The following is a 27,445-nucleotide window of genomic DNA, read 5'->3' on the forward strand; positions in this document are numbered from 1 at the left end:
TGCCTCAGTTCCCTCATCTGTAAAATAAGTTGACAAAGGAACTATGCCAAAATATTCCAGTATCCTTGCCAAGAAAACCCCAAAACGAGGGTCATGAGGAATCAGATATGACTGGACAATAACATTCCCTGACAGCTACTATTCTATAGGATCAATGAGTTACTAACTGAAATGAGATGTAGGATGTTGTGACTTTACAAGGATTGGTTAGAATATAATGTTATTGATGGTCCAGACAACCTTATGGGCAATATATCTATGTGGAAATCTTGATGAAGGCAATGATAACTGGTTACAACAGATATGCTTAATAAGCATTGACTGTGTTGTGGAGTCATAGCTAGGTGGTACAGTAGGTGCAGATAGAGTGCTGAGTTTTGAGTCAGAAAGGCTCATCTTCCTGAGTTCAAATCTGGCCTCAGACACTTACTAGATGTATGACTCTGTTTGCCTCAGTTCCTTATCTGTAAAATGGACTGAGGAAGGAAATGGCAAATCACTTTAGTATCTTTGCCAAGAAGACTCCAAACGGGGTCATGTAGAGTTACATATGACTGAAATGTCCAAAAAACAACAGAGTAGTACCCTGTTGGATACTGGGACCCAGGGCAGAGTTGGAAGATTGTTGGGAACAGGGAGGACATAAAGTTTAAATTAGACACAACTCCTGACCCCATAAGAGTTCTAGTTAGGAAGAAGATATGAAGTGCACTTAAATAGCTTTAATATAAAATAATTTATGAGCTGTGCATAAGGTAGGTAAAACCAAACTGCTCTGTGAATCCTAAAGGGAAAGAATATGGCTTCACAATTGTCTTGTGCTTTATAGTTCACAAAATTCCCCTTTCCAACAACTCTATTTAGTTTTTAAAATAATAAATCATAAGAAAATTTATTTCAAAATAATTCTTTGGTATACATATGATTTTACCATTTATTAAAGACAAATGCAAATTTTCATACTAAGGAGATGGATGTGCTTGCCTATTTTTACATAAATAATTAAATCTTGGCATAATTTTTTATATCTTTTATTATAACTTTTTAGTGCTAATATTATTGTTCTCATTTTATAGATGAGGAAACTGAGCCAAATGGTTTATTAGCACATAGGTAGAAAAGCGAGGATCTACATATGGAAAAGACTATTGAAAGACCATTTAATCCAAATGTTTTTATTTTATTGTTGAAGGAAATGAGCCCTAGAGAAGGGAAAATAGCTTGGCTAAGGTCACATTAAGTAGTCGTTAGCTGAATAGGTCTGAAGACTCCAAATCCAATGCTCTTGCCAGGGTTACCAAATATCAGAGCCAGATCTTCTGATTTCAAATCAAAAACTCTTTAATGCTCATGCTATGAAAGATTAAGGAAGATAAACACCAACCCCAAACCTCCCAATCTTCCTAGAGAAGATCCACCCACATGCAGAAAAACTATTTAATGTCTCTCCTTTAAGTGGAAGTCACTGTGACATTGTCCCTCATCATGCTGGGGACAGAAAGCCTTCCTGCATCAAATCCTTTCTAATTTTCATCTCCTTTCCACTTCTAGTGTCTCTTGTGGTTGGATCCAGCCAGAAAAAATAAAAAGACAAGGGGGGGAAGTGTCACTGTAATGAGTTCAAGCCAAACAAAGACGACTTTAGACGTGCCCATGTTAAGAATCTTGGCAGAGACCTAGTTGGGCAATCTACTTTTCTATCTACCATCTTCCAAGCTGACCAGCTTGTGGGTGGTGCTGGAGCTAGACTGTTAGGCATGTGTGATCCAGCAGCGTCCCCGTGGGCCTTTTGTGGGAGCTTGTGAATAACCGGAGTCAACTTTCACTTGTGTTCAGACTCACTCCCTTCACTTGCTTAGATGTTAGATTTGGAGAAGAATAGATTTTGCTTGATGTTCTGCATTCTTCCTCAGCTTGCCAGGTTACCCGGGGAAAGGGACTTGACCTGTACAGATTCCTCAGAAGTTGACAGTTGCTTACATGATGTGACTGCATTGACAGTAGGAAGACTCCTTTGTCCCTAAATGTCTCTGTTAGGGGACATGAAGTTCTCTGATTGTAGATTCATTCCTTTGTCTGTCAAAGGTTCTTCAGTCTTCAAGTATCAGAACACATAAGATAAGCTTAAGGATATTTACATACTTGGAACCTTCCTATTCAAATGGTGCCCATAATAGAACCGACTCAAGTCATAAGATCATATGATATTACTCTATCCTATCCTCCTCTGATAAGAACCAGGAAAAAATTTTATCTAAATCTCACATTTTACAGTTGAGAAACTAAGTCCCAGAGTGTAACATTGACCTAACTAAAGTCACACAAGTTGTTAGCAACAGAGCTTGTGTTCAAACCCATGGCCTCTGACTCTGAATCTAGCATTCCTATTCATTATATCCATCATTTCTCAGTTAATATCTTAAGGAAGAAGTAGTTGAGTACTTTTAAGCATGACATAACACCTAAAGGAATTGACAGAAAGAGGAAGAAAGGTGCTGAAATGAGAAGTACCCAGTCTGTTTCACAGCCTTTTCTGTGTAATATATATATATATATATATATATATATATATATATATATATATTTTTTTTTTTTTTAATAAAATAGAGGTAACAAGAAATGTCAGTCAGTTTACTAAATGCCCACTTTGTGCTAAACATTGTTCAAGACACTTTAGGGTATACACAATAAAAAGAAATAAGTAATCCATGGCCTCAGGAAATGTATAATGCAGATGGAGAATGAGACCACACATACATAAGGTAAGCCTAAGAATATTTACATAACAACATTGGAACACTAATTAAAGTTGGAAAACTTAGATTCAAGTCCTTGCTCAGACTCAGATGTTTCTCCTTTGAATGGAAGCCACTGTGTCATTGTCCCTCATCGTGCTGGGGACAGAAAGCCTTCCTGCATCAAATCTTTTCTAATTTTCATCTCCTTTCCACTTTCAGTATCTCCTTGTCCCCTAGCTGTTGGATCATAGGTAAATAACATAGTATCTCTCAGCCTCAGTTTCCTTATCTATAAATTAGGACTAAAGATATTTACATTGCCTATTTCTTGTTTATTGCATGTGCACAGAAAGTACTTTATAATCCACAATGGATAGATGGCCAAAGGATATGAACAGACAATTTTCAGATGAAGAAATTAAAGTTACCCATAATCACATGAAAAAAATGCTCTAAATCATTATTGATTAAAGAAATGGAAATTAAAATAACTCAGAGGTACCACCTCATACCTATCAGATTAACTATAGAAAAGAAAAATGACAAATACTGGAGGGGATATAGGAAAATCGGGACACTAATGCACTCTTGGTAGAGTTGTGAACTGATCCAAACATTCTAGAAAGCAATTTCAAACTATGTCCATAGGACAATCAAACAGTGAATACCCTTTGGCCCAGCAATACTAGAAATAGGTCTATATCCCAAACAGACTTTAAAAAGGAAAGAGAAAAGGATATATATATATATATATATATATATATATATATATATATGTGTGTGTGTGTGTGTGTGTACATATATAATAATTTTACATTCATATACACATACATACACATACACACATATACAAAATAAATCATAGCAGCTCTTTTTGTTGTGTCAAAGAATTGGAAATTAAGAGGATGTCTATCACTTGGGGAATGGCTAAACAAGTGATAAATGATTATGATGAAATACTATTGTGTTATAGAATAAAACTTCTTAAACTGTGGGTCATAACCCTGGATGGGTTTACATAACTGAATATAGGGGGTTGCAAAATTATGTTTAATTATCAGTAAATATCAGATTTGCATATATATATATATATATACATACATATATATTTTATCTATATACCAAAGATCACATAAAAATTTCTTAAGTGAGAAGGGTTCATGAGTGGAAAAAATTTAAGAAGCACTACTATAAAAAATGATAAATAGGATGTTTTCAGAAAAGCCTGAAAAGATTTACATGAACTGATGCAAAGTGAAAGTAAGCAGAACTAGGAAAACATTGTACACAGTAATAGTAGTATTGTACAATAATTAACTGTGAAATGATTTAGCTATTCTCAACAATACAGTAATCCAAGACAATTCCAAAGACTCATGATGAAAAATGTTGTTCACCTCCAGAGAAAGAACTGATAAAGTGTGAATGTAGAACAAAGCATACTTTTTAAAAAACTATTTTTCTTGGGTTTTTTTTTGGTTCATGTTTTCTTCATAATATGATTAATGACTGCATATGTATAACCTATATGAAATGGCTTGCTGTTTCAGGGAGGGGTAAGAGAAGGGAGGGAGAGAATTTGGAAACTCAAAAATTTTTTTAAATGTTAAAAATCATTTTTTGTGTAATTGGAAAAAATGCTTAAAATTTTATATGTGGAAAAGTGCTTTATAAGCTTAAAAATGCAGTGGAAATACAAATAGTTATTATTAATTATTATGTAAGCTAAGAACAAAAATATTGAAACAGGGTTCAGAAGAGTGTTAAAGTTAAGAGGGTTCAATCAGGGAAGGTTTCCTGATGGCTTTGTATCCAACACTTAGCAATGTCTTCAGTGTTTAGCACAGTGTCTGTCACATAGTAAACACTTAATAAATGTTTGTTGATTGATTGATTCATAGATGTAAGTGAATTTTTTAAGCAAGGTTTGAGGGAGAAAAAAGTGGAGAAATATGAATTATCAGAATATGGAGAAGGTATGCCATGTATCATCTCATATAAGGTAATCAAGGTGATTGAATCTGGTCAGCAAAAGGAGAAAATTTCTCTTGAAGCTTCCAAGCCAATGGAATTGATTTCAGAAACTTTATCAGGCTATGGATGATGTGAATAAGGAGTAAAAAGTACTCATGGCAATAAAGGCAAGCATCTATTAAGCACTTAATATGTGTCTGAAACTGTGCTAGTTGATAAGGAGACAAAGACAAAAATTCAAAAGTCTTGCTACCCTCAAGGAGTCTCCATTCTCCAGGAGCACCCTGGAAGTAAAGCCGAGAAGTAAAGACAAAATAAAATGAGGAGGAAGAAAATGTTAGAAATTACAGAAATCAGATAACTCTTCCCAAAGGAGATAGCACCTGATCAGAGCCTTGAAGAAAGGGGAGATTCTTAGAAAGAAGCCTTGAAAAGGGATACATTTCAGTTAATAACATGCAAAGGGAAAAAATGAAATGCTGAGTTGGGGGAATGGAAGTACAGCCAGTTTGACTAGAACATAGCATACATGAAAGGGAGGGGAGAGATTAAAAACTCAGCTGGCCAAAAATGATGACAACATGCTCAAAAATCCATTTACTCTCAGAATATTTTTTCGGTGCCTACAGTATCATCACTCAAAGCCTGGCTCAGAAAGCTTTCTGAGCCCTGTGTCTGCACTTGTTGCTGGATATTTATTAACCTTAGTTAAGCCTCCAAGCCACAGAGGTTCCAAGTGGATTCCACATATGGCATAAAGTGTCAAACACTTTTTTTTGGAGGGGAGGCTCACAATGTTATTAGAACACTATACCCTTCCTCATGGGCAGGATCGGTAAAAGAAGATAGGTTGATGTTTTACAATTCCTACAATTGATGATGTAGACACACACTTAAAAGTGAACATCGTTCACACACATGTTCACAAAAAGTTGAAATCGTCTACAAGGGCTGGGTTTTTTTCTTTAAAGAAGTCTAATTTGAAAAGAAGGCAGGGAGGAAGAAGAAGAAGAAAAGAGAAGAAAGGAGGAAGATGAGAAAAAAAGAAGGAAGGAAGAAAAGCAAATTGGAAAGAGGGAAAGGAGTAGGGGAAAAGGGAGAAAGATAGGGAAGGAAGGGGTGAGAAGAAAAGAAAAAGGAAGAAAAGAAGGAAGAAAGGGAAAAAGTAAGTTGAGTAGCTATCCCCCTCTCCCCCAAAAGGATAAAAACTATTTGATAAAAGACCACTGGAGCAGTAGGTAGCTAATTGCTTAAGTCTTCTCACAATCCTTAGAAGCAAAAGACATGAGCCATAACTAGTAGTTTCTGCACTTGGACCCATGTAAAGGGGTAACCCTTCTAGGACACCACATCAGAATGTGAGGGAGCATAAGGGAGGAAGCATCCAGAAAAAGGGTGAGAAGGGAGAAGCAACTTCAGGATGATATTTTCAGTGCCCTTTAAGTTTTCTATTTCAAGAGGAATGCCCCAGTCATACTGCCATAGTTATGACTTGGGAGGGAATTACAAAATGTAAGGCACCCAGGTTTGAAATAGATGTTTAGCCTCCTCCATTTCAGAACATTGACTCAAAGACCATGGTAACTTTTTTAAAATGTTAGTGGTAACAAATTGTTAATTATTTGAAGATAGATAAAAATTTTGGAAATTGCCATAAGAATGTCAAATTCAAGGTTGGGGAAAATAGCAGTGATTAAATTATATAATACCTTTTTAGATTTAAAATTTAGGTGTGTGCATAATGCCAAAATTAAAAACATAACTGACATTTTTGTCAGTGCTTTATAATTAGGCTCTGCCAAGAATTCCAAGGGAGAAGCTTGGAACATATTTTACAGAGTAGTAATATCACTCTACTACTTGTTTAGCCTAAGAAGTGACTACTTTGAAGGAAATATATAGTGAGTCAATCAACAAGCATTTATTGAGTGCTAGTTGTATATGAAGCAAAATGATGAGGATTCAAGTATAATGAATGAAACAATCCCTTACTTGCAAGGAGCTCGTATATTAATGGAGAAAACAACAAGTATATATAAAAGATGGTGCTTAAGCTAAATCTTGAAGGCAGAGGGATTCTCTGAGGCACAGGTGATGGGCACATGGGACACAACCATTGCAAACAAATGAAGACAAGAAGTGGAGCACCATATGTGAGAAATGAAAGACAGATTTGGCAACATCACAGAGGGCAGAAGTGGAGTAATATAAAATGAGTCGGGAGAGATAGCTTGATTTCAGATTATGAAAGTTTTAAAAGCTAAGCAAAAGAGTTTATATTTATCCCTAGAAGCCATAGGAAGCCACTGAAGTTGATTGAGTAAGGGAGTCACATGGTTAAATCTGAATCAAAGGAAACTCACTTTGGCATCAGGAGAATAGACTGGAGTGGTGAGGTATTTGAGGAAGGGAAACCAATCAGGAGATTGTTGCAAAAATTAAAGCAAGAGGCAATTGATAAGATCCTAAACTAGGATGGGATGAATAGGGAGAATAAGTCAAAGGTGAGATAAAAATGGCAGTATATGGCAATTCTTTGGATTGCAGGGTTAAAGAGAGTGATGAATCCAGGAAAATGCCAGCATTGTGAACCTGGGGTACTGATAGAATGGTGCTATCATCCACAGAAAGAGAGGTTTAGAAGAGGGAAGATGTGGGAGGAAAGATATTGTGAGTTCTTTGTTATTCCTTGTTTCTAGTACTTTGTTGACCTCAACAGGATATCACACTTGAAATGTTTAACAGACGGTTGGTGATTTGGGTCTGAAGCTAAAAGACAGGTTGGAAATATAGGTTTGTGAGTCACCTCCATTGAAAAGACAATTACATCCATGTGAATTGATGAGTTTTCGGAGAGAGAGAGTAAAAGAGACAGGAGAGAAAAACAGGGAAAGGGAGGGAGGGAAAAGGAAAGGATAGTCTAGTACAGAATCTTTTGTATAGCCAAAGTTAGAGATCCTGATATGATGGAAGGAGCCCTCAGACTGATAGAAAAACCAGAAGAAAGTATCAGGAATACCTATATAGAGGAGGTGGAATCTAAGAGGAGAAGCTGATGGCTTAGTCAAGGATAAGAATCAAAACAAGACATTTAGATTTAGCAATTAAGAGATCATTGATAACTATTTCAATTGAATAAATGAGGTCTAGATTGAAAAAGATTAAGAGAATGAGTGGGAAAAGAAAGTGGAGGTAATTACTGTTGGCAGCTTTTTTTCAATGAGTTTGGCTATGAAAGCAAGAAACATAGAATGAAAGCTTAAGAGGATTGTAGGATAGGGTAAAAGTTGCATAAGAATGGGGAGACTGAAGGCAATAGGAAAGGAACCAGTGGTTACAGAGAGACAGGAAATTTTACAAGTAGAAAGATAATGGAGTTGCAATTTGCTAGAGAAGTCAAGAGAGTATGGGGTTAAGTAAATATTGCAATGGAATTGCCTTAGCAAGAAGAAGAGATATGTTTTTATCAGATAATGGGGGAAGGTGGACAGGGTAATAGTGTTAAAGGGTTTTGAAAGGATGAAAAAGGAAGGATAAAGAATTCATATCAGATGACCTCAATTTTCTAAGAAAGATAAGAGGCAAGATCCTCATCTGAGGGAAAAGTAGGAAGAGATATGGGAAGCTTGAGGATGGGAAAGAAAGTTTGAAAAAGCTTATGGAGAGTAGGACAAGGAAGATAAAAAGGTCTTGCTACAATAAGACCCAGTTTAAGTTGGATATTATGAATTTACATTGAGCCTAACTTCTCCTACTCATTTTATAGATGAGAAAACCAAAGTAAATGGTGTTAAGGGGGTTGCCCAGGATCACACAGCTAGTCAGTTTCTGAGGCCAGAATTGAACTCAGGAAGATAATCTTCCTGATTTCAGAAACAGCAATTCATCCACTGTACCCCATGAAAGAGAGAAAAGAAAGAGGAAAAGCCTTGGAATCATTGAGATCATAGTGGATGACAAATGAATAATAAAGCTCAGCCTCTAGAAGTGTTTCAGAAGTCAGTGGGCCAGACCTTGGCCTCAGCATCTGAGCTGCAATTATTATAGTTATTCCTCTAATAGTGAGTCAATAAAGGTGAAGTAAGATCATGGGTGCTGATCTCCCCATTTAGCAGAGGGATTTGGTCAGCCCAGACCTGTTGGTATCTGGTCTGTTGGTAAAAGTTTTGGTTGGTTTGTTTAAAAAATAACATATCATTACTTACTGTTTCTCAATACTGCTTTTAAGTCATTGGTTAAAATATTCATCTAAGAGATCCAGATCTGAAATATTTTTTAACTAACTCTGGACAAATATGTTTGCATATAGATTGTCATTGCCAAGTCTCCACTTGCTCCATTCTCTGTGTTCAATTATACCATCGAGGAAGCTGGTCTGGTTCTTCAAGGTAAGACTATTCCCCCACTATGCTCCCCAAAAGAGTTATATTATTTCAGAGAATTAATGAATGAAGAATACCAGTGTTTCTTTTGTCACTCTGTTCTTATTAGAAGTGATTTCAGAACATAATGAATTCATCCTAGCTCTGTTGTCAAAATAAGGAAAAGGGGACAGGTGTCAGGAAAACTCATCCAGACACATTTATTATAAAAGAGTTCATAGTCCATACTTTCAAATATACTTGGTAACATGGAGTAAATGAATGAATTAGCTTACTATGTTCAAGTGCTGGGGATGCAACTAGAAAAGCAAGACATTCCCATCTCTTAGAAAGGTCACATTCTGACTGGGGAGATAATATATACAGGATGTCAGATGGAAAGGCCCAGTGTAACTTGCTGTCATAGCAGTTACCATTACCAGTCTCCCCTGATTCCTAGGCCCTCAGGGTACCTCTGGCCACTGACCTTTGCAGTGTCAACTAATTTTCTACCAATTCACCTCCTCTGAGGCCTTCAGAGGCCTCTGGCCACAATTTCTTGAATCATAGTTTAATAACCGATAGCATGCTCAAGAATAGCCAGCCACGTGCAAACATAAAGCCTTTATTATGGCTACACATACTGCCCTGACTTGTTAACTTCCTAGTGAACACCTGGTCCAAAGACCCACGTGTTCACTGTCAACCTCCTTACCTTTCTTGGCTATCCATCCACTCGGCAGAGCTACGTTGCTGCAGTGAGCTTATAGAGGGTCTGTGAGGTCACACACACAGCCAATCAGAAAGAACGCTTTCTCCCATTAAGAAGCTATCTCAATATGGACAGGATCCCACCCAAGAGGCAGCCCTATACCCACAGAGATTACTTCCAGGCCACTCAAATCTCCTGTTGCACTGTGGCCGCCCATTTAAAGAACCCTTATAGCCCAGTGTACCTTAGAAATGTAGTGGCAAAATAGATGATATTGCATCCTCTGTTTAGATGCATCAATTCCATTAATAAAACCTCATTTATTTCTGATGTTGAACCATTTGATATTGCCAAAGACTTGGTAGCGAGAATTCTTTTGTAGCTGTGATTTCTGATGAAGTGGAATGTCTTTCACAAGTATGGAGACAGTTGTCAGGATTTTTCTTCCCAGCATTGCTTTCCTGGATGATGACTTTAGGGGAAGTAGGAAGCAGAGGTGGTTATTGTGGGGAAGGATGGCCGTCCCTAGGCCTCCTGGTTTTACCTGTACGATGGAGACGGTTGGAAGCTAGTATTGTTGGTGACAAGGATGATAAGCACTTTCTCCATCATCCCTTGGAAGGGGATGCTCCCTTGGGAGATGGCTGTAAGATAAGATGTTATTAACTCTATCTAACTTGTCCATTGTACCAATAATATATTCCCCTCATCAATAAATGTATAATCCTTTTCTTTTCCCCTCATCTGTGCCTCCCAGAATCCTTGTCTTCCTTTGAGACTCAGTTCAGATCCCACAAGAAATCTTTCTTGCCATCAGTCTCCATACCTGTGTCTGTCAACTCTTTTGCTTCTCAAAATCCTTTGAATTTACTTATCATTCCAAAGGAGCTTTACTACTTGAGATTAAAGACTATATAATTTTTTGTTTCATTTTTTAGTGAAATGAATACTTCACTTAATTTTCATGAGTATTTCATTTTATTTTAATATTAAGTTCACTGCATTGCAGTGTGCATGAGAAATGTTCATTGAATTAATAATAATAATAATAACTAATATAGATATTGCACCTACTATGTGCCAAGTATTGTGCTGAGCACTTTATAAATATTATCTCATTTGATCCTCTGAGAGATAGGTACTATTATTATTTTTATTTTACAGATGAGGAAACTGAGGCAAACAGAGGTTCACTTATTTGCCCAGATGTTGTTTTAGCATCACATTGATAATTGCTAATACAAATGAGACTGCCAAAGTTTATATGGGAGTCCTCAGGGACCAGAATCCACTAAGGATCAGGAGCAATAATTGGAAATGAAGAGTACATATTTCAAAGAGAAAGGATTAATAATTTCTTTCTATCAGAGGAGGGGAATGTGTTTAAATACATATAAAGAGAAGAGCAAAATAAAAGGAAATTTTGAAAGATAACTAAAGAATTTAGGCAGGGATCAAAAGTAGTTCTTATCAAAGCAGCCTTGAGGTAAAATAAGTAGTGTTAAGAAAATAGCACAGAGATATAAAAGTCCTGGATTCAAATCCCAGCTGTGCCATTTACTGTTTGCATAAGTTCAAACAAATCATGTAACTATACTACACCTTAGTTTATCTGCAAAAATAAAGTGGGGAGTTGAACTAGATAACCATATGGTCCCTTTTTCCCAGCACTAATGTTTTGTGGAGTTCTGGAAACCATTACAATGGTTTTGTTAACTTGAAATGTACCTCCATTTCATAGCATCAGAATTGGAAGGACTTTTAGAAATAATGAATTTCCTTCCTCCCTAATTTCTACAAGTGATCATTTAGTCTCTTTCTGAATATCTCTAGAGATGGGAAAGTCACTACCAATAATTGCATAGTTCTGATTTTTAAGGATTTCTTTTTGTTTTCCTGTGATTTCCATCCATTGGCCCTATTTCTTCCCTCCTGAAACCATGTAAAATATCCCTAATTGTTCTTGAGTACATCGGTCAAATATTAGGAAACAATAATCATGTCCCATGAAAATCTTTTCTTCTCCAGGGTAAACATGCCTAGTTCTTTCAATTGATCCTTATGACCTGGTTTTCAATTTTTGGAACATCCTGCAACTTCTTTCAGTACCCTGAAATGGAATGTGTCCAACCTCATGTCAAGCCTTAGAATGGCAGGCCCCTGATTCATTAAAAATATAAGGAAGTTGATAGGCTCTGGCCAACAATCAAGGGGCACTGACTTCTACAGATGCTTACTGATCTATAGTTCATCTTTGACTTTCTAGCCTCCTAATCTACATTTCCCTGCTCTGGCTTATTAGTCAGTTCTGTTCAGTTTACTTTTACCCAGATTTGTTGACATAGTATTCTTCCTTCCTACCTGGATCTCCAGTTCCCATGACTTATGTTTCAAGCTCATTTCCTTATCTCTTCCGGCTCTGTTTCTTTGGGAATCTTACTCCTTTGGTTTTGGCTGGATTCCCTGAGATCTAATTCATATTCATGTACCCTTAATTTTCGGAGGATTCTGAAAATCACTAACACAAGTAGCTAATCTTTACTAGCACCGTGGAAGCTGGTAGGCCCAGTGCAAGCTGGTGATCCAAGCTGGTTTCTCTGATTAAAACAGCCAAGGGACGTGTTCTTTCCTATGTGCCCACCTCTCTTGGGCTTCAGTTCTCTTTAACCACTCAACTTTTCAATCTGAAGATTTTTTTTAATGGAAGAGAAAGAAATATCCTCTCCCCTCTCTTAATCTTATAATACCTCGCCTTCCCCCTCCTCCATACACACTAAGGCTTATCCTTTCCTTGTTCTTTTTCCTGTCTTAAATATATTTGTGCATGTATGTGTACAATACACATATTGATCTTTGTAGTTTTTAATGTCACAATCATTTCTGAAAAGGTCATTTTTGTCAACTGTTCTATTGTTTCACTCACCATACTAGTGATCTCCCACATACCTCTCAGACTAAAACACTCTTCCGTAGGCTCCATTGCCTATGTACTCTTTTCCCGGCTTCCCCACAGGTTTTAGAAATCATGAATTTCCTTCCCACATTAGAATATAAGCTCTTTGAGAACAAGGACTGTCTCATACATTTGTATTTGCCAGTGCCCAGCACAAAGTGAAAGCTTAATAAATGCTTTTTTTTTTTCATTCATTCACTCTAGAATAGAATCCTCTAAATGCAGAAAGAAATACAGTTAAGCAAAACCAATTGCTATAGTGACCATGTCATGTCAGTGTTGGACAAAGCTTTAAAATCCCTTTTGTTTTTTCTTGACATTTTTCACAAGCCTCATCACATTCTAGACTTTAAGTTTCTTGACCCAATTCATTGTCCTCACAATATTTGTCCTCGGTTTAATATTTCTGTTTCCATTTTTACACATATTTTAAAATTTGATTTTATCAAACTGCCCCCTGTGAATGCTAACAACTACAACAATAAGGATAATAATAATGGTAATGGTGTTTTGTAGTGTTTTAAGAATTATAAAACACTTTACACATATGATCTCATTTGATCAGTGCTATTTTTCTCATTCTTCTAGAGTCATCTTTGCCTTTCAGGACTGTAACCCAGTTTAGGGGCTAAAGTGCTAGACTCGGAGTCAAGACTTATTTGCTCTATGATCAAAGGCAAGCTAATTAACAGCTGTGATCCTCAGTTCCCTCATTTGTAAAATAATTATTTTTCTCATTCGTGAGTCATCTTTGCCTTTCCGAACTTATGACCAGTAAATCTCTTTTTTATAGTTGTCTCATCTTTTCTGGGACTATTTTCCCAACTTATACATTAGTGAATTGGATCCTTAACGAGTGATTGCTACTAGAACTAGAGTTCTAGTCGTAACCTTAAAGTGGAGGGAGTGTTAATGGATGATGTATTTGCAGATGATTGTACCCACTATGCAATATCCAAAGCTGAGATGCAACAAAGTATAGATCAATTCCCTGCTGCTTGTGATAATTTTGACCTAACAATCAACATGAAGAAAACACAGGTACTCTATCAGCAAGTACCACACCATCCATATTTAGAACCATCAGTTACAGCAAAAGGAGAAGTTTTGAATGCTGTGGATAAGTTCAATTACCTTGGCATCCATAACTTTCCATGGATGTCCACATTGATGTTGAGATTGACACATGCATTACCAGAGCTAGCTCAGTGTTTGGGAGGCTCTGAAGGAAAGTGTGGGAGAGGAGAGGTATTAGACTGACTATGAATTAGTTCAGAAGAAATGCAAAATGTAGTTAGAGAAGCCATCCCAAATGTTCATAGAGACTATTTGTATCCGACTTGTGGCAGAGTACTCAGAGCTAGTATTGGTCTTATCAGCCACAGTCGGACACTATAATTCAACTCTAACATGGTGATGTCATTTTGGTCTTCTTCAAAAACAAAGGACATCACCCATAATGAACCTCTATATCAAAAAATTTGGGATTTAGATAAAACAATGCTTATGGGGAAAAAAGTTAGATCATTGAGAATATTCATTAATAAAATAATAATGAGCTGATAGTTTTAAGAATTAGAAAATCAAAAAGTATAGGAAGCAATGAGTAGAAACAATTTTGTCTTTGTATAGACTGTCCCAAAAGTCTTACTGTAGTTTTAAGCTATTAAACTTCAAACCTAAGCTTTTGGCTTACCCTATATATAATGGGCACTTAATAAATGCTTGTTGAATAGAACTGAATTGAACTGTAATTTCTAGACCTAATGAAATGGAAACAATGGGAACCTTAGAAGGTGACCATGTCATTTAAGAGTTAATGACATGTATACTTATTGTGTATCTAATTTATACTTTAATATATTTAACATATATTAACATATTAACATATATTAACATAACATCTAGGGGAGGGGGTGGGGGGAAGGAGGGGAAAAATTGGAACAAAAGGTTTGGCAATTGTCAGTGCTGTAAAACTACCCATACATATAACTTGTAAATAAAAAACTACTAAAAATAAATAAGTAAATAAATAATGAAAGGGGAAAAAAAAAAGAATTAATGACAGCTGAGAAAGAAAATGCCGGCTAACGAGAACCTAGTAATTCTCTTGGTCATGAGCACCCATCAGCATGCCTTAAGCCAGTTAACATTTCCCTAATATCAATTAACCAATTAACATAATGAAGCTTTTGCCAAGCAATATTAATTGAGAAAGTATAGAAAATATAGTATATAAATTCAATTCAAAAACAGTATATAAAATCTCTCTTTGGTCCCTGAGGAAAGTGGATTAAAATTTAAGGAATTATAAAACATTTCCCACTCCAACTCACAATGGGGAGGGGCAAGGTACAGAAATTCTTGGTTTTTTCTCCTTTGTGATTCTGTACCAAGTTCACTTCTAAGTATGGTGTAACTCATAAATGAGTCTTTTCTCTCACTCAGGCAGGTTGTTCCTCAGTATTGCTGTAATGTGTTTCCACAACAAACTTAGACCTACTGCTTCCATCAACTCTTGTTGTTGGCAGGAACTTAGATATCTTTGACAAATCTGCTAGTCTTTTTGGACATCTAGAAGCTCCCTAGATGTAGCTGCCTATCTCATTGTTGGTTTGGATACTCCCATCTCAAGATACAATTACCCCTAAAATCAAGAAACAAAACACACATTAAGTGAAGAAGCTGTATAATCAGGAACACATGGTGACTGGGTGAGGAGACAAGGTAGACAAAGCTGCTGTCTCTTCTCTTTTCTTCCTCAAAAGCTCCTAGGAAAAAAAAGCAAGAGATTATAGCTCTGAATTTTTTGTATGAACACTTAGTTTTGACTCTACTATGCAGTAAGTCGATAGACTTGCTCCATCACACATGCCCAGAAAGCCTCTACACACAGGACATATTGTGCATGCTGGAAAGCTTAGGTTCTCATTGGCCAATGTTCCCTTCCTTAGCTGCCACATTAACCCTTAAATGACATGGTCATCTTCCAAGGTTCCATTATTTCCATTTCATTAGGTCTAGAGATTAAAGTTCAATTCAGTTCTATTCAACAAGCATTTATTAAATGCCTATTGTGTATAGGATATGCCAAAAGTTTAGGTTTGAAGTTTAATAGCTTAAAACTGCAGTAAGACTTTTGGGACAGCCTATACAAAGACAAAATTGTTTCTGCTCATTGCTTCTTGCACCTTCTGATTTTCTAATTCTTAAAACTATCAGTTTATTAATATTTTATTAATCAATATTCTCAGTAATCTGATTTTTTCCTATGAGAACTGTTTTATCTAAATCCCAAATTTTTCAATATGCAGGTTCATCATCATTTTCTATCACATAGTTTTTAAATTGTTTCCATGATTTTGTTCTTTAACTCACTCATAGTTAGGTGTGTATGTTTTGCTTGTGTATGTTTTCTATATCTTTTTTTTCCATTATATCATGGTCTGTACATAATTAGTATTTCTATTTTTTATTTACTTTTAAATTTTTTTGTGCCTTAGAACATGACCTGTTTTTGTAAAAGTACCATATTCAGCAAGTAATTTAGTCTTCCCTCATTCCCTCCCCTACAACCTCTTATTTTTAGTAACTTTCTTTTTCTGTGCCTTTTTCTAAGAAATTTTCCTTTGCTTTGTTTTCTCTATTCTTTTTCTTCCCTTCCAGTATAATCTGGATTTAATTTCCTGCTTCACAGGCTATACTCATACTTTTCTTTTTCTCTCTGTTCCCCATGAGGTTGAAATTTCTGATCACCAGTTTGAGATCCCTCATCAGTTCAGTTTCTATGATACTGCCATTGTAGAGTTTGTACCACCTCTCTTTATTCTGCTATACCTCCCTCTTAAAAATATCAATTTATGAAGGAATAATGTCAGACAGAAGCAATGCTGTGTGATACATTAGATTTTTACCCTAAATCTCATGGTCCAGGCTTTTCACCTGCCCTCACAGTTCACCCTAAAGACCATGCTGCATCACCTCTGCCTCTACATTCTAATCTGAAGCATTCTCAATACCGACTGACCTTAGGAATTCTTTTTGATATAATGCTATCCCCATTGAGACACAAAACTCAGAAAAACCAGGCTCTCCAGGCACAAAGTTCCCTGTAAAAGTTTCTTACTTTCCTTCACATTATAATATTTGCTTATTGTATTTCAGCTTCTCTTTGAAGTTTTTACTCATTCTTCCTCCTGTTTCCCCTAGATTGAACACACTGTAAGTATTCCTTCACCCACCACTGAGTCATTTCTTCTCCCTCTTAGAAGAGCTCTTCAATAAGACCCTCTCCTTCTAGTCTCTTCCCTCTGCCACTTCTATTCCCCCTCTTTCACAACCCATCTATCCAAAAGACTTTAAGAGTCTGTCCACTATTCCAACCATGGAAACTATATCCTATAAACATGAACTTAATTGATTTTTGCATTTAGTGTCTTTTTGATAAGTATATTTATTTTCTTTTCTAGGGTGTTTTTTTTTGGGGGGGGGTGTTTGTTGGTCAGTGTCTACTCAGTTCTGTTTTCTTATTGTCTAAATTAGCTGTTTTTTCTTTGTTGTTGTTGAATGTCCATCTTTTAAAAATACTAATAACTTGACTCAGTTTTGAAGGCTATATAATTTTGAGTGAAAACTTTAAGCTCCATTGTTTTGGGTAGTATATTATCAATTCCCAATCAAAGGTCTTCACAATGTTAACAAAATTTGTTTTTTGCCACTGAAATCGTTAAACTTAGCCACTACAGTTTAAAATGCAGACTTTTTTTTCTTATTATCTGTGGATTCTTTCAGTTGGTACTTAGTTGTCTATAATTAGAAATGCTAGAGATTTTTCTCATATTGGATCATTTGATTTGACAAATATAAAATCTATGAATTCTTTTAATGTTTTATTTGTTCTGTTAAATTTTCCTCTACTCCAGCTGTAATGAGAGATTCTCCATTATGGATTCAATATCACCTATTCTCATTATGTTTTTATAATTTGTGTTATGCACTGAGAGCTTTCAATTTTGACTTGTTTCATTCCTAATTTTTATTTAATGAATTTTATTTCTCTTTTGAATTATTCTGAAGTTTTTGTTCTGCTATATCTGGAGAGCTCACAAGAATATGTCTTTTATTTTCTTCCACATTATAATATATGCTAATTGTACTTTGGTTTTCCTTAGAAGGTTTTACTCATTCTTTCTCCCATTTCTAGAATTCTCTCTGCTGGCTTCTGTGTGCCTTCAGTCAGCCCTTGTGCACCTTACTGTCCAGCAGATTTTAGCCTCCTAATTCTTCCTATTCCTTCATGTCTCCTCTTCCTTCATGTTGCTCAGCAGAATTGGTATGCCTTCCGTGGAGTATAAGTAAAGGAGTGTTTGGGTAGAGTCACTTTGGCTTACCTTACAACCAGGCCTTTTTATCTTGTGAACTTAACTCTACATTAGTATTAGTATACAAAATTTGCCTTATAATTTCTTTCTTCTGAGATTGAATAGTAGAAGAGGTTTGCAGAAAGCAACTAACCCACCATCTTGCTGATTAAAATCTTCCTCTATCTTCTGAGAACTGAATTATCAACTAAGAAATTTAAGAATCTATCAGAGCCTTTGCTTTTTTTGGTGGACATAAGCCAACAAATGTCTGAACTGTTGAAGTCATTCATCAATCTGTCTTGCCAGTAATCTCATTATTCATATCCTTCATCTGGCTGAAATGTCTTTAATATTCCCACAAGGATATCATTCTGTTTCTTTTAAACAAAGTTTGCCCTTCTATTGCAAAATTTTAGTCCTAAGTTTCATTTTAAGTCTCTATGATGCTTTATTGTTGTTCAGTTGTTTTTCAGTCTTGTCCAAATCTTTGTGACCCCATTTGGGGTTTTCTTGGCAAAGATACTGAAGGGTTTTGCCATTTCCTTATTCAGCTCATTTATAGATGAGGAAATTGAGGCAAACAAGATTAAATAACTTGCCTAAGATCACACAGCTAGTAGGTTTTTGAAGCCAGATTTGAATCCATGAAGATGAATTTTCCTGACTTCCAGACCCAGCACTCCATGCATGGAGTTAGTGTTAGTTAAATATAATAATTATGATTTGTCCTAAACTACAAAAGATAATGCACAATAATGAATATTACATCCACCACGTAGCTGCCCCTGATTATCATAATAGTTAGCATTCATATAGTTCTACAAGATCTTATTAACATTCTTGAGTTAAAACTCAAATTCACTTTGCTTTTATAATTGGGCAGCTAGTCTGTTGAAAACAATTCAGATACATCCATATCATTCATATTTCCCTCAATCCTCATGGCTTATGAATCTTTGAAGTATCAATATTTGAGAGTACCTGGTTACACTATTCCTTTTAGTTGTCTCATTTCATGTTATTTTGTTCCTCTTCATTTTGAACTATTGCATTAACAGCATTCGTGGAATTGTGGATCTGGGTCTCGTGACTCAGAACCCTGAGAAATGTGAGTTCTGTTCAAGGTTAGAACACTTCAGCCTGGTTTTGGAACTTGCAAGTGAAGGGACCACAGTCTAGGTGGAGAGCCAGTATCACTTGAAATACTTCTGGTTAAGAAAGTCTACAGACTCTGACTAGGATTATTAAAGTTAAGAGAAACAGTGCTTGCTTTTTTTTTTCTTTCTCCTTTTTTTTCATTTTTGATCTGATTTTTTTGTGCAGCATGATAAATGTGAAATTATGTTTAGAAGAACTGTACGTTTAACCTATAATTTATAATTTAATTACTTGTCTAGAGGAGGAGTGAAGTGGAAAGGGAAAAAAATTTGGAACTCAAGGTTTTGCAACATTGAATGTTGAAAACTCTTTTTATGTATTTTGAAAAATAAAAAAAACAATTATTATTTATTATTTAAAACTAAAATAAAGAATGATTTTTTTAAAAAGGAGAAACAGGAATTTTTGACCTTATGAGTAATGTTTCAGATATTTGGAGCCATTTGTCCATTAAACATAATTTGCTCCCACTTAAATATAGAATGAAAACATATCTCAGACTGAATGGCAGACTCATCTATAGAGATGCAGAAGATATTACATCTAGGCAAATAGGTGGCACAGGGGATAGAATGCCAGCCTTGGAATAAGGAAGACCCAAGTTCAAATTCAAACTCAAACACATACTAGCTCTCTGAGCCTGATTAAGTCACCTAATCTCTGTTAGGCCACAGTTTCCCATCTATGAAAAACAATAGCATCTACTAGTTTCAGGATTGTTGTGAGGATAAAATAAAATAATAATTGTATATCACTTAGGGCAGTGTCTGGTACATAATAAGTGTTAGTTAAATATAATAATTATGATTTGTCCTAAACTACAAAAGATAATATTCCCATTAATGTCCATAGCATGGGCAATGGGCCTTTGATAGGAGCAACTTTCTCCTCTAAATTTCAATAGAGGCCAAGTAATATACCTTGGATTTAAATTAAGTCTTGCCTCTGCCCCACACTAACTGAATGACTCCAGACAAGTTTCTTAATGTCTCACTGCTTTCAGACATTTCTATAAGTGGTAGAAAAGTTGCAGATAGGTACTGACAAAGAGAATTTCCTTTTCCAGAGTTCCCTATACCAATGAAATCATCAATCTAAATTGAATAAAAGAGATCTAGTAGGTTCACTGGTTTTCCAAGCTACTGTTTGAGCAATATTCTACTGGAAACATTTTGCAGTGTAAAGGCCTAATAGACATGGTGTTGTTTGGGGGAAGGTTTTCAATCCTGACAGAAGCAGAGGTCGCCATCTTCCCATTCCTTCCCCTTTGGAAATGTTTTTCCTTCATCATAGAATCTGGGAACAATTACTGATTTTAGTAGGGACTCCTGAAGTGCAGGAAAATTTGGGTAAAGTGACTGTTGCTCTTTTGCTCTTTAGCCTTTGACTTCTGGTGTTTAAGATCAAATCATTGGTAAATATTTCCTTTATAACTACAAATATTGTTTTCTGATGGAGAATTAGAGATTCAAAGGACAGATTAACAAAAACAACCAAAGATCCTTTGTTACATATTCTCCAAGGACATGCAATCAGAAAGCTGGACTTTTTTATTTTAGTATACAGTGTAGCTTTTGAGATTTTGAGGAAAAGTTAGTCTTAGATTAAAAAACAAATGGGAAAGAATAAAAGATTCCTAGGGACTGTGGATAGACTCTATCATGGGAAGAAAGCAGATTCTGCCTGGATAACTCCTCTTTTTCCCTTTCCTCCTCCCTTTCTTTTTTTCTCCCTCCTCCTCATTACACTGTAAATGGAAAGAAAAAAAATAAGTTAAACACTATATGTTCATTACTATATGTACTCTATATACTATATGTACATTAGCTATTATTATTAATAATCAATTATTATTTTATTGGTTATAAACAATGGATTATTTCTTTATTATATCTAAAGAATTTATCTTGTATAATAATGTTAATGGCATTGTTGATCATAATCATTATTACTAATGATAACAAGAGCTAGTGTACATATAGTATTTCAAGGTTTGCAAAATACTTTATAGACATCATCTTATTTGATTTTCACAACAGGCTTGAGAGGTAAGTGCTGTTATATTATACTTTTTATAGATGAGGAAATTGAGACTGAAAGAGAATGATTGATATAGCTGGGGTCACACATATAGGATTTGAACTCAAGTCTTTCAACTCTGACCTTTATCCAAAATTCAAATTTGCTACTCATGATCTGGCTTCATGCTAAAGATATGTCTTAGCTTGTGGTTCTGTCTGTCTAACTAATGTATCATTTAAGCAAGTAATAATGAATATAAAAAGGTTAGACAATATGTTAAACCCTCCCACATATGACTCCCCTAAAATAGGTTGGTATGGCAGAATAAAAAACTGACCTTGGATTCAGTGAACTTGGGCTCAAATACGTGTGTGCTTTTGTACAAGGTATTTTTGTACAATCTCATTTGGTTCTAATTTCCTTTCCATAAAATTTCCCAAGGAAATCATAAAGAAGGGAAAAGGACCCATATGTGCAAAGAATTGGAAAATGAGTAGATGCCCATCATTTGGAAAGTCACTGAATAAGCTTGTGGTATATGAAGATAATGGAATATTATTGTACTATAAAAATTGATGAATAAACTGATTTTTTAAAAGGCCTGGAAAGATTTACACAAACTAATGCTGAGCAAAACAAGCAGAACCAGGAATACATTGTACACAATAATAGCAAGAATGGGTGAAGATCAACTATGAAAGACTTGGTTCTTCTTAGTGGTTTCAGTGATCCAAGGCAACCCCAATAAACTTTGAACAGAAAATACCATCTGCATCCAGAAAAAAAAAAAAAAAAAAACTATGGAGATTGAATGTAAAGCAACACATGCTATGTTTACTTCTTTTTTCTGTTTTTTTTCTCTCCCATGTCTTTTCCCTTTTGTTCTGATTTTTCTCTCCCAAAATGATTTGTAAAATTCAATGTGTATTAAAAATGAATAATTTTTTTAAAAAATAAATAAAATTAGAGGAGTGAACTAGATAGTTCCTGAGTTCTAGATTTCAACTCTAGATTTATGAACTTAATTTATATCATGGCCTGTATTTATAACCCTTTGCTTGGTCTGTATATGGGGGAAAGTTTTTTTTTTCCAAATATGAAAGTGTCTTTAGAAATGTTTATCATGAAGTGGGGGCAAGAGAGAGGGAAGTGAACCCAAAGACATATTAAATAACAGATGTCATAGGAGATAAAATAGAGAGGAAGGAGCCTAAAAGGGAATTGTTTAAAGTTTAAAAAATAGGTTGACAGGCTATGATATGAATAATAATAAGAATGTTCTAATTTCAAGAAGAAGAGAAGAGAGAAAAGTCTGGAGACTTTTTGAGCAAGAGAGAGAAACCATGAACCGGCAATGTTGATGTTCAGGACTAGCAATGCAAAAATGTGTCTTCATGTCAAAAAATTTTTTCAATAGTATTTTTTCCCAAATACATTTAAAGATAGTTTTCAACATTTGCCTTAGTGTGTTCCAAATTTTTCTCCTTCCCCTTCTTCTTTTCCCCTTCCCAAGACAATAAGCAGTAGTTAAATATAGTTCTTCTAAACGTATTTCCATATTTGTCACTTCATTTCAAAATTTGAAGACAAATTCATTTGGAAAAGAGAGACCCTAAGACACTTAAGGCCCAGAAAGCTATTGACTTTTGACAGCAAGGGGAAGTCTCTGAGGGGGAAAAGACCTGAGAAGAGCTTTCTTGGTGTTCTTTTGGGGGGGAGGAGCAAGCAGGGGGAGAAGTGTGCCATCTGAGAGCTTCCTCTATTCAGTTTTGCTAACCATACTTGTTTCTACAGATGCTGAAGGAAACTAAATGCTTTCAAGATTCTACGTTTTGGTTCCCTTAACGACTTCTAAGAACTGAAGTAAGCAGAACCAGAAAAACAATATGCACAATATTACACTGTAAATGAAAAAAGCAAAAAATAAAGTGACCACTGTGTAATTATCCTGACCAAGCTTGACCTTAGAAAAGAGTTTATAAAATTCTCTTCCATCCTTCCTTTGCAGAAGAGATGAACTATGAATGAGGAATATTGAATTTACTATCAGATGTGGTGGTTGAATTTGCTGAACTACTTTTATTCTTTTGGTCCCTTCTTTGTTATAAGGGAAGCTCATCAGTTAGGAAGGGTAGAGGGAAATATCAGGTATTAAATGAGTTATAAAAATAAAAGCATTATGTGTATATATATAAAAATTTTAAATTATATATATTTCTGAAGAAGAGACTCAGTCATCCCATCCTGATTTTGACTCTGTTCAGACAAGATCACTGTTCTAGACTGAACCAAAGGCTAAGAAAACTAAGGGCTGAGAAAAGCAAGAAGAGTTATGGTTCCTAAGTGATCAAGAGAGCTCATCAAGAAAATTCTGAGTTGCAGATAGAAACACTCTGAATTGAGTTTTAGAAGAAAGTAGAAATGTCAAAATTTAACAGGGACAAATATAAAATCTTACCTTTAGATTCAAGAAATCTCATTCCTTAAACACAATGGTTTTTTTCTCTGTATTCCTTTCTCCATTTACTATAGATTCTTCATTGACATCTCCCATGCACTCCCCTTATTCACAATAAAAATACTTAAATGATGAAAAAGCTATAATTAATCACTGTTTTATATGAAAGATTAGGGATCTTAAACCAGGAGTTAGAAACAACCAAAAGAAATGGGGAGATCATGTACAAATTGCCTACCATTAAAAAAGACAGAGGAGTACAGGGAGTTAAATTTTCACTCTCATTTTACTAATCTCAAAGAATTAGCAATAGCCAGGCACTCCAGTCCATTGCAGCCACCCCTAACAGATTGTTTTTCTAAAAAGCAAAGGCCTTGCCTGCTGAGATCAAGCTCATAATGCCCAGATTCAAGTCTCTGAGTTTATATTGCAAAACTACTTACATGTGCTACTCTTTCTCCAACCACCATCACTCTCATTCATTTCACTTCAATCCCAAATACTGATTTTAGACTCCACCACTTTACTACCTGTGTATTTATGCCATAGACTCATAAGAGAAATTTTCTCTTGCCTAGCAGGAAGAAAACAATACTGTACAATGACTACAATTCCCATGATTCACTACAGTATTGGATTTCAAACCCTTTCCCTACCTACTGGGAAACTCTGAATACACAGTTACACAATTGTCCTATCTAGAACAAAAGAAATTATAATCCCATTGTATTTTGTTGTGGTCAGAACATGTCAAGAATATTTTATTTAGTTCTGAAAATCTTGTCTTAAGAAAACAGTTCCAAGTTGGAATGTGTCCAGGATTATTAGGGATCTTAAAATTATTCCATATAAGTATTGGAGATATTTAACCTGGAGAAGAGAAGTTGGGGGGGGAGGGGAATGATAGCTGTCTTCAAGAAGATGAAGGGTTGAAGATAATAGAAGATTTCCTTAGTTTTTTCCTTTAGTTTCAGAGGATGAACTAGGTACAATGGTAACAGAAATAGCAGAGGCAGATTTTGGCTGAATGGAAGTAGAAGCTTCCTAACAATTTGAGCCATTTAAAAGTGGAATGGGATACATTCACTGGAGAGTTTCAAAGGAAGACCAGATAAATACTTTCTGAGGATATCATTGAAGGAATTCTTGTTTCATTATGATCTCCAGGGTCCCTTTTATCTCTGAGGTTTTTTTTCAGTCTTATGAAATATAGGAGATCCCAAGGAAATTGGATAGACCCCAATAAATTGGACTTTCTGTAGCTTTCAAATCTTCCTCTGTAGCTTTCTAGAGCATTTGTTACATATCTCCCTTTTCTCTCTCACCTCCATCTTGAAAGTTTGTCAGAAAAGTAAAGTCATTTGGAAGGAAATTATTAACATAGTTACCAGTAGTGTGGCTTTCGGTCATTCTGCTCAAGGCCTTTGCTATTAGACCAGAAACCTGTGGGCACCTTGCCCAAACCACCGCCTCTTTCTACCTGAATAGATTTCAAGGCTTATGGGTAAGTAAAAAAGTGATTTCTCAAAACAATCTTTCTAGTTCTGAGCCTAATTTGATTAGGAACTTTAGTGAAGCCAATACTCCTCTCTTCAAAATAAGGAAAGTGGTTTAGATAGTCTCCTAAAAATCATTCCAAGTTTAAAATATAGTGCTCTATCTTTCTAATTTATATCTCCAATACCAGTTTGTATCCTGAAGTCTTTTGATAGCTCTCTGATGTTATAGTGCAGTCTCTTGAATTTCAACAATAAGCATTTATTAGGCACCTATTATGTGCCAGTCGCTGTCCTAGGTGCTGGGGATACCAAGACAAAAAGAAATAGTTCCTTCCCTCAAGAGTTCTACGTTTCACTGAGCTTTAAAAAATGTTTATTTTGGCACTTTAGCCTGATGACTGAAGATACTCAAATTAACAGGACTAGGTCCATTTTAGAGAAATAAAAGAGAGAGAGGCCTCAATTCTAGGGGTACAAAGGAGAGAAACATCTTATACCTTGAGTAGAGATATTAGAAATTTACCAATGTAGCAATAGTGAAGAGCCTCTTGTCTGGGTCTACCTTGGGCACCTATTTCAAATTCTTTGTACCAATCATGTTGCTTCAGAGCTGATATGAACAATAGTAAATGGTATGAGTAGGAGTAGATAATCCCTGAGATCTTTGATGCTAAAATATGATGCTTCTGTGGCCATATAAGAGAGGAAGTAACACTCATAGGGCTAGATTATCATAGGGCTTGTAAAGGAAATTTAGAACCATCCAATACCCATTCCCACATACACCCACACACATATAATTTTCCAGATGAGAAAACTAAGTCTCAAATAAGTTAAATAACTTGCTCAGGATCATAAAAATGATTAAGTAGAAGATCCAGCCTTTGAATACACATCCATTTGCTTCAAATCCAAACTCTTTCCATTAGACCATACAACCAATAAAGTTATATTATAAAAGAATTGTTAGGTTAAAGAGGGGCCTTTCTTGCCAAGACCAACCACTCTACTTGATCCTTTGATTCCCTCTTTCCTTTCTTTCCTAAAGTTGAAATCATTATATCTCCTTAATCTTCAATATCTTTTTATTTTCTTCCTTGATAGCTACAAATATTCTCAGATCTCCTCAAGCTTAAAAAAAATCTTCCCTTGATCCTATGACCCATGCACACTATAGTTCTAAGTCCTAGAAAAAGGTTGTCCACATCCATTGCCTACATTGCTTCTCCTCTCACTTTATATCTTAGCTCTTTGCAGTCTAGCTTCAGATCCCATCACTCAATTGAAAGATTTTCCCTAAATTTTTCAGTCTCCTAATAACTGCCAAATCCATGGTCTTTTCTGAGTCCTCATCTTTATTGACCTATATGTATATATTGACCTATATCTGACTCTGTTGCACACCCTCCTTTTTTGCATATTTTCTCCTTCCTGTGTTTGCATGACTACTACTGGTTCTCTTACCTGTCTGGCTAATCTTACCCAAGTCTTCTTTGTGGATCATCCTCTGTGCCCTGCCACTTAACTGTAAGTCTGTCCTGTGCTCTCCTCTCTCTTTGTAAAAGTCACCAGCTCATCAAAGGCAGCTAGCTTGCCCAGTGAATAGACCCTGGAGCCTGGAATCGCATGACTTCAAACCCAGCCTCAGATGGGTGTGACCCTGGGTAAGACCCCTGTCTCAGTATCCTTAGCTATAAGATGAGAATAATAACAGCATATACCTTCCAAGACTGTGGTGAGATTTAGATAAGCTAAGGAAGGAAAAGGGAATAAGTATTTATTAAGCACCTATTATACACCAGCTGGGACAGCGAGGTGGCTTAATGGACAGAATGACAGACCCAGAGTCAGGAGAAAGTGAATTCAAAATCCAACCTCAGACCCTGAGTCCTTAACTCTGATTCAATTTCTTCATCTAGGGAAAGAAATGGCAAGCCACTCAAGTATTTCTGCCAAGAAACTCCAAATCAGGTCACAAAGAGTCAGAAAAAAACTAACTAAACAACAACAATGTGCCAGACACTGTGCTAGACACTTTAGAAATATCATGTCACTGTTGTAAAGGGCAATACTATCCACCCAAGTACCAGGCAATGTGGGTGTCATTCTGGACTCCTCACTATCTCTCCTCCTTCCCTCCTCTGAGTCTAATCAGTTGTCAAGGGCTGTCACTTTCACTTTTGCAACTTCTCTCAAATATGCCCCAT

General features: G+C 35.8%; 1 protein-coding gene across 1 annotated transcript in view; it reads left to right on the top strand.

Annotated features, from left to right (window-relative positions):
• The window catches only part of RAD51B (RAD51 paralog B), a 772,974-nt gene extending 748,963 nt beyond the window's left edge, over positions 1-24,011 (top strand). Inside the window, exons 9-10 of the mRNA XM_031952787.1 lie at positions 9,022-9,100; positions 23,076-24,011. Of these exons, the coding sequence (XP_031808647.1) occupies positions 9,022-9,100; positions 23,076-23,092 (96 nt within the window). The 3' untranslated portion in view covers positions 23,093-24,011. The remainder of the gene's footprint in view (positions 1-9,021; positions 9,101-23,075) is intronic.
• Positions 24,012-27,445: the final 3,434 nt, after the last annotated feature.

Source organism: Sarcophilus harrisii, chromosome 2, assembly GCF_902635505.1.
Source record: "Sarcophilus harrisii chromosome 2, mSarHar1.11, whole genome shotgun sequence".
NCBI lineage: Eukaryota > Metazoa > Chordata > Mammalia > Dasyuromorphia > Dasyuridae > Sarcophilus > Sarcophilus harrisii.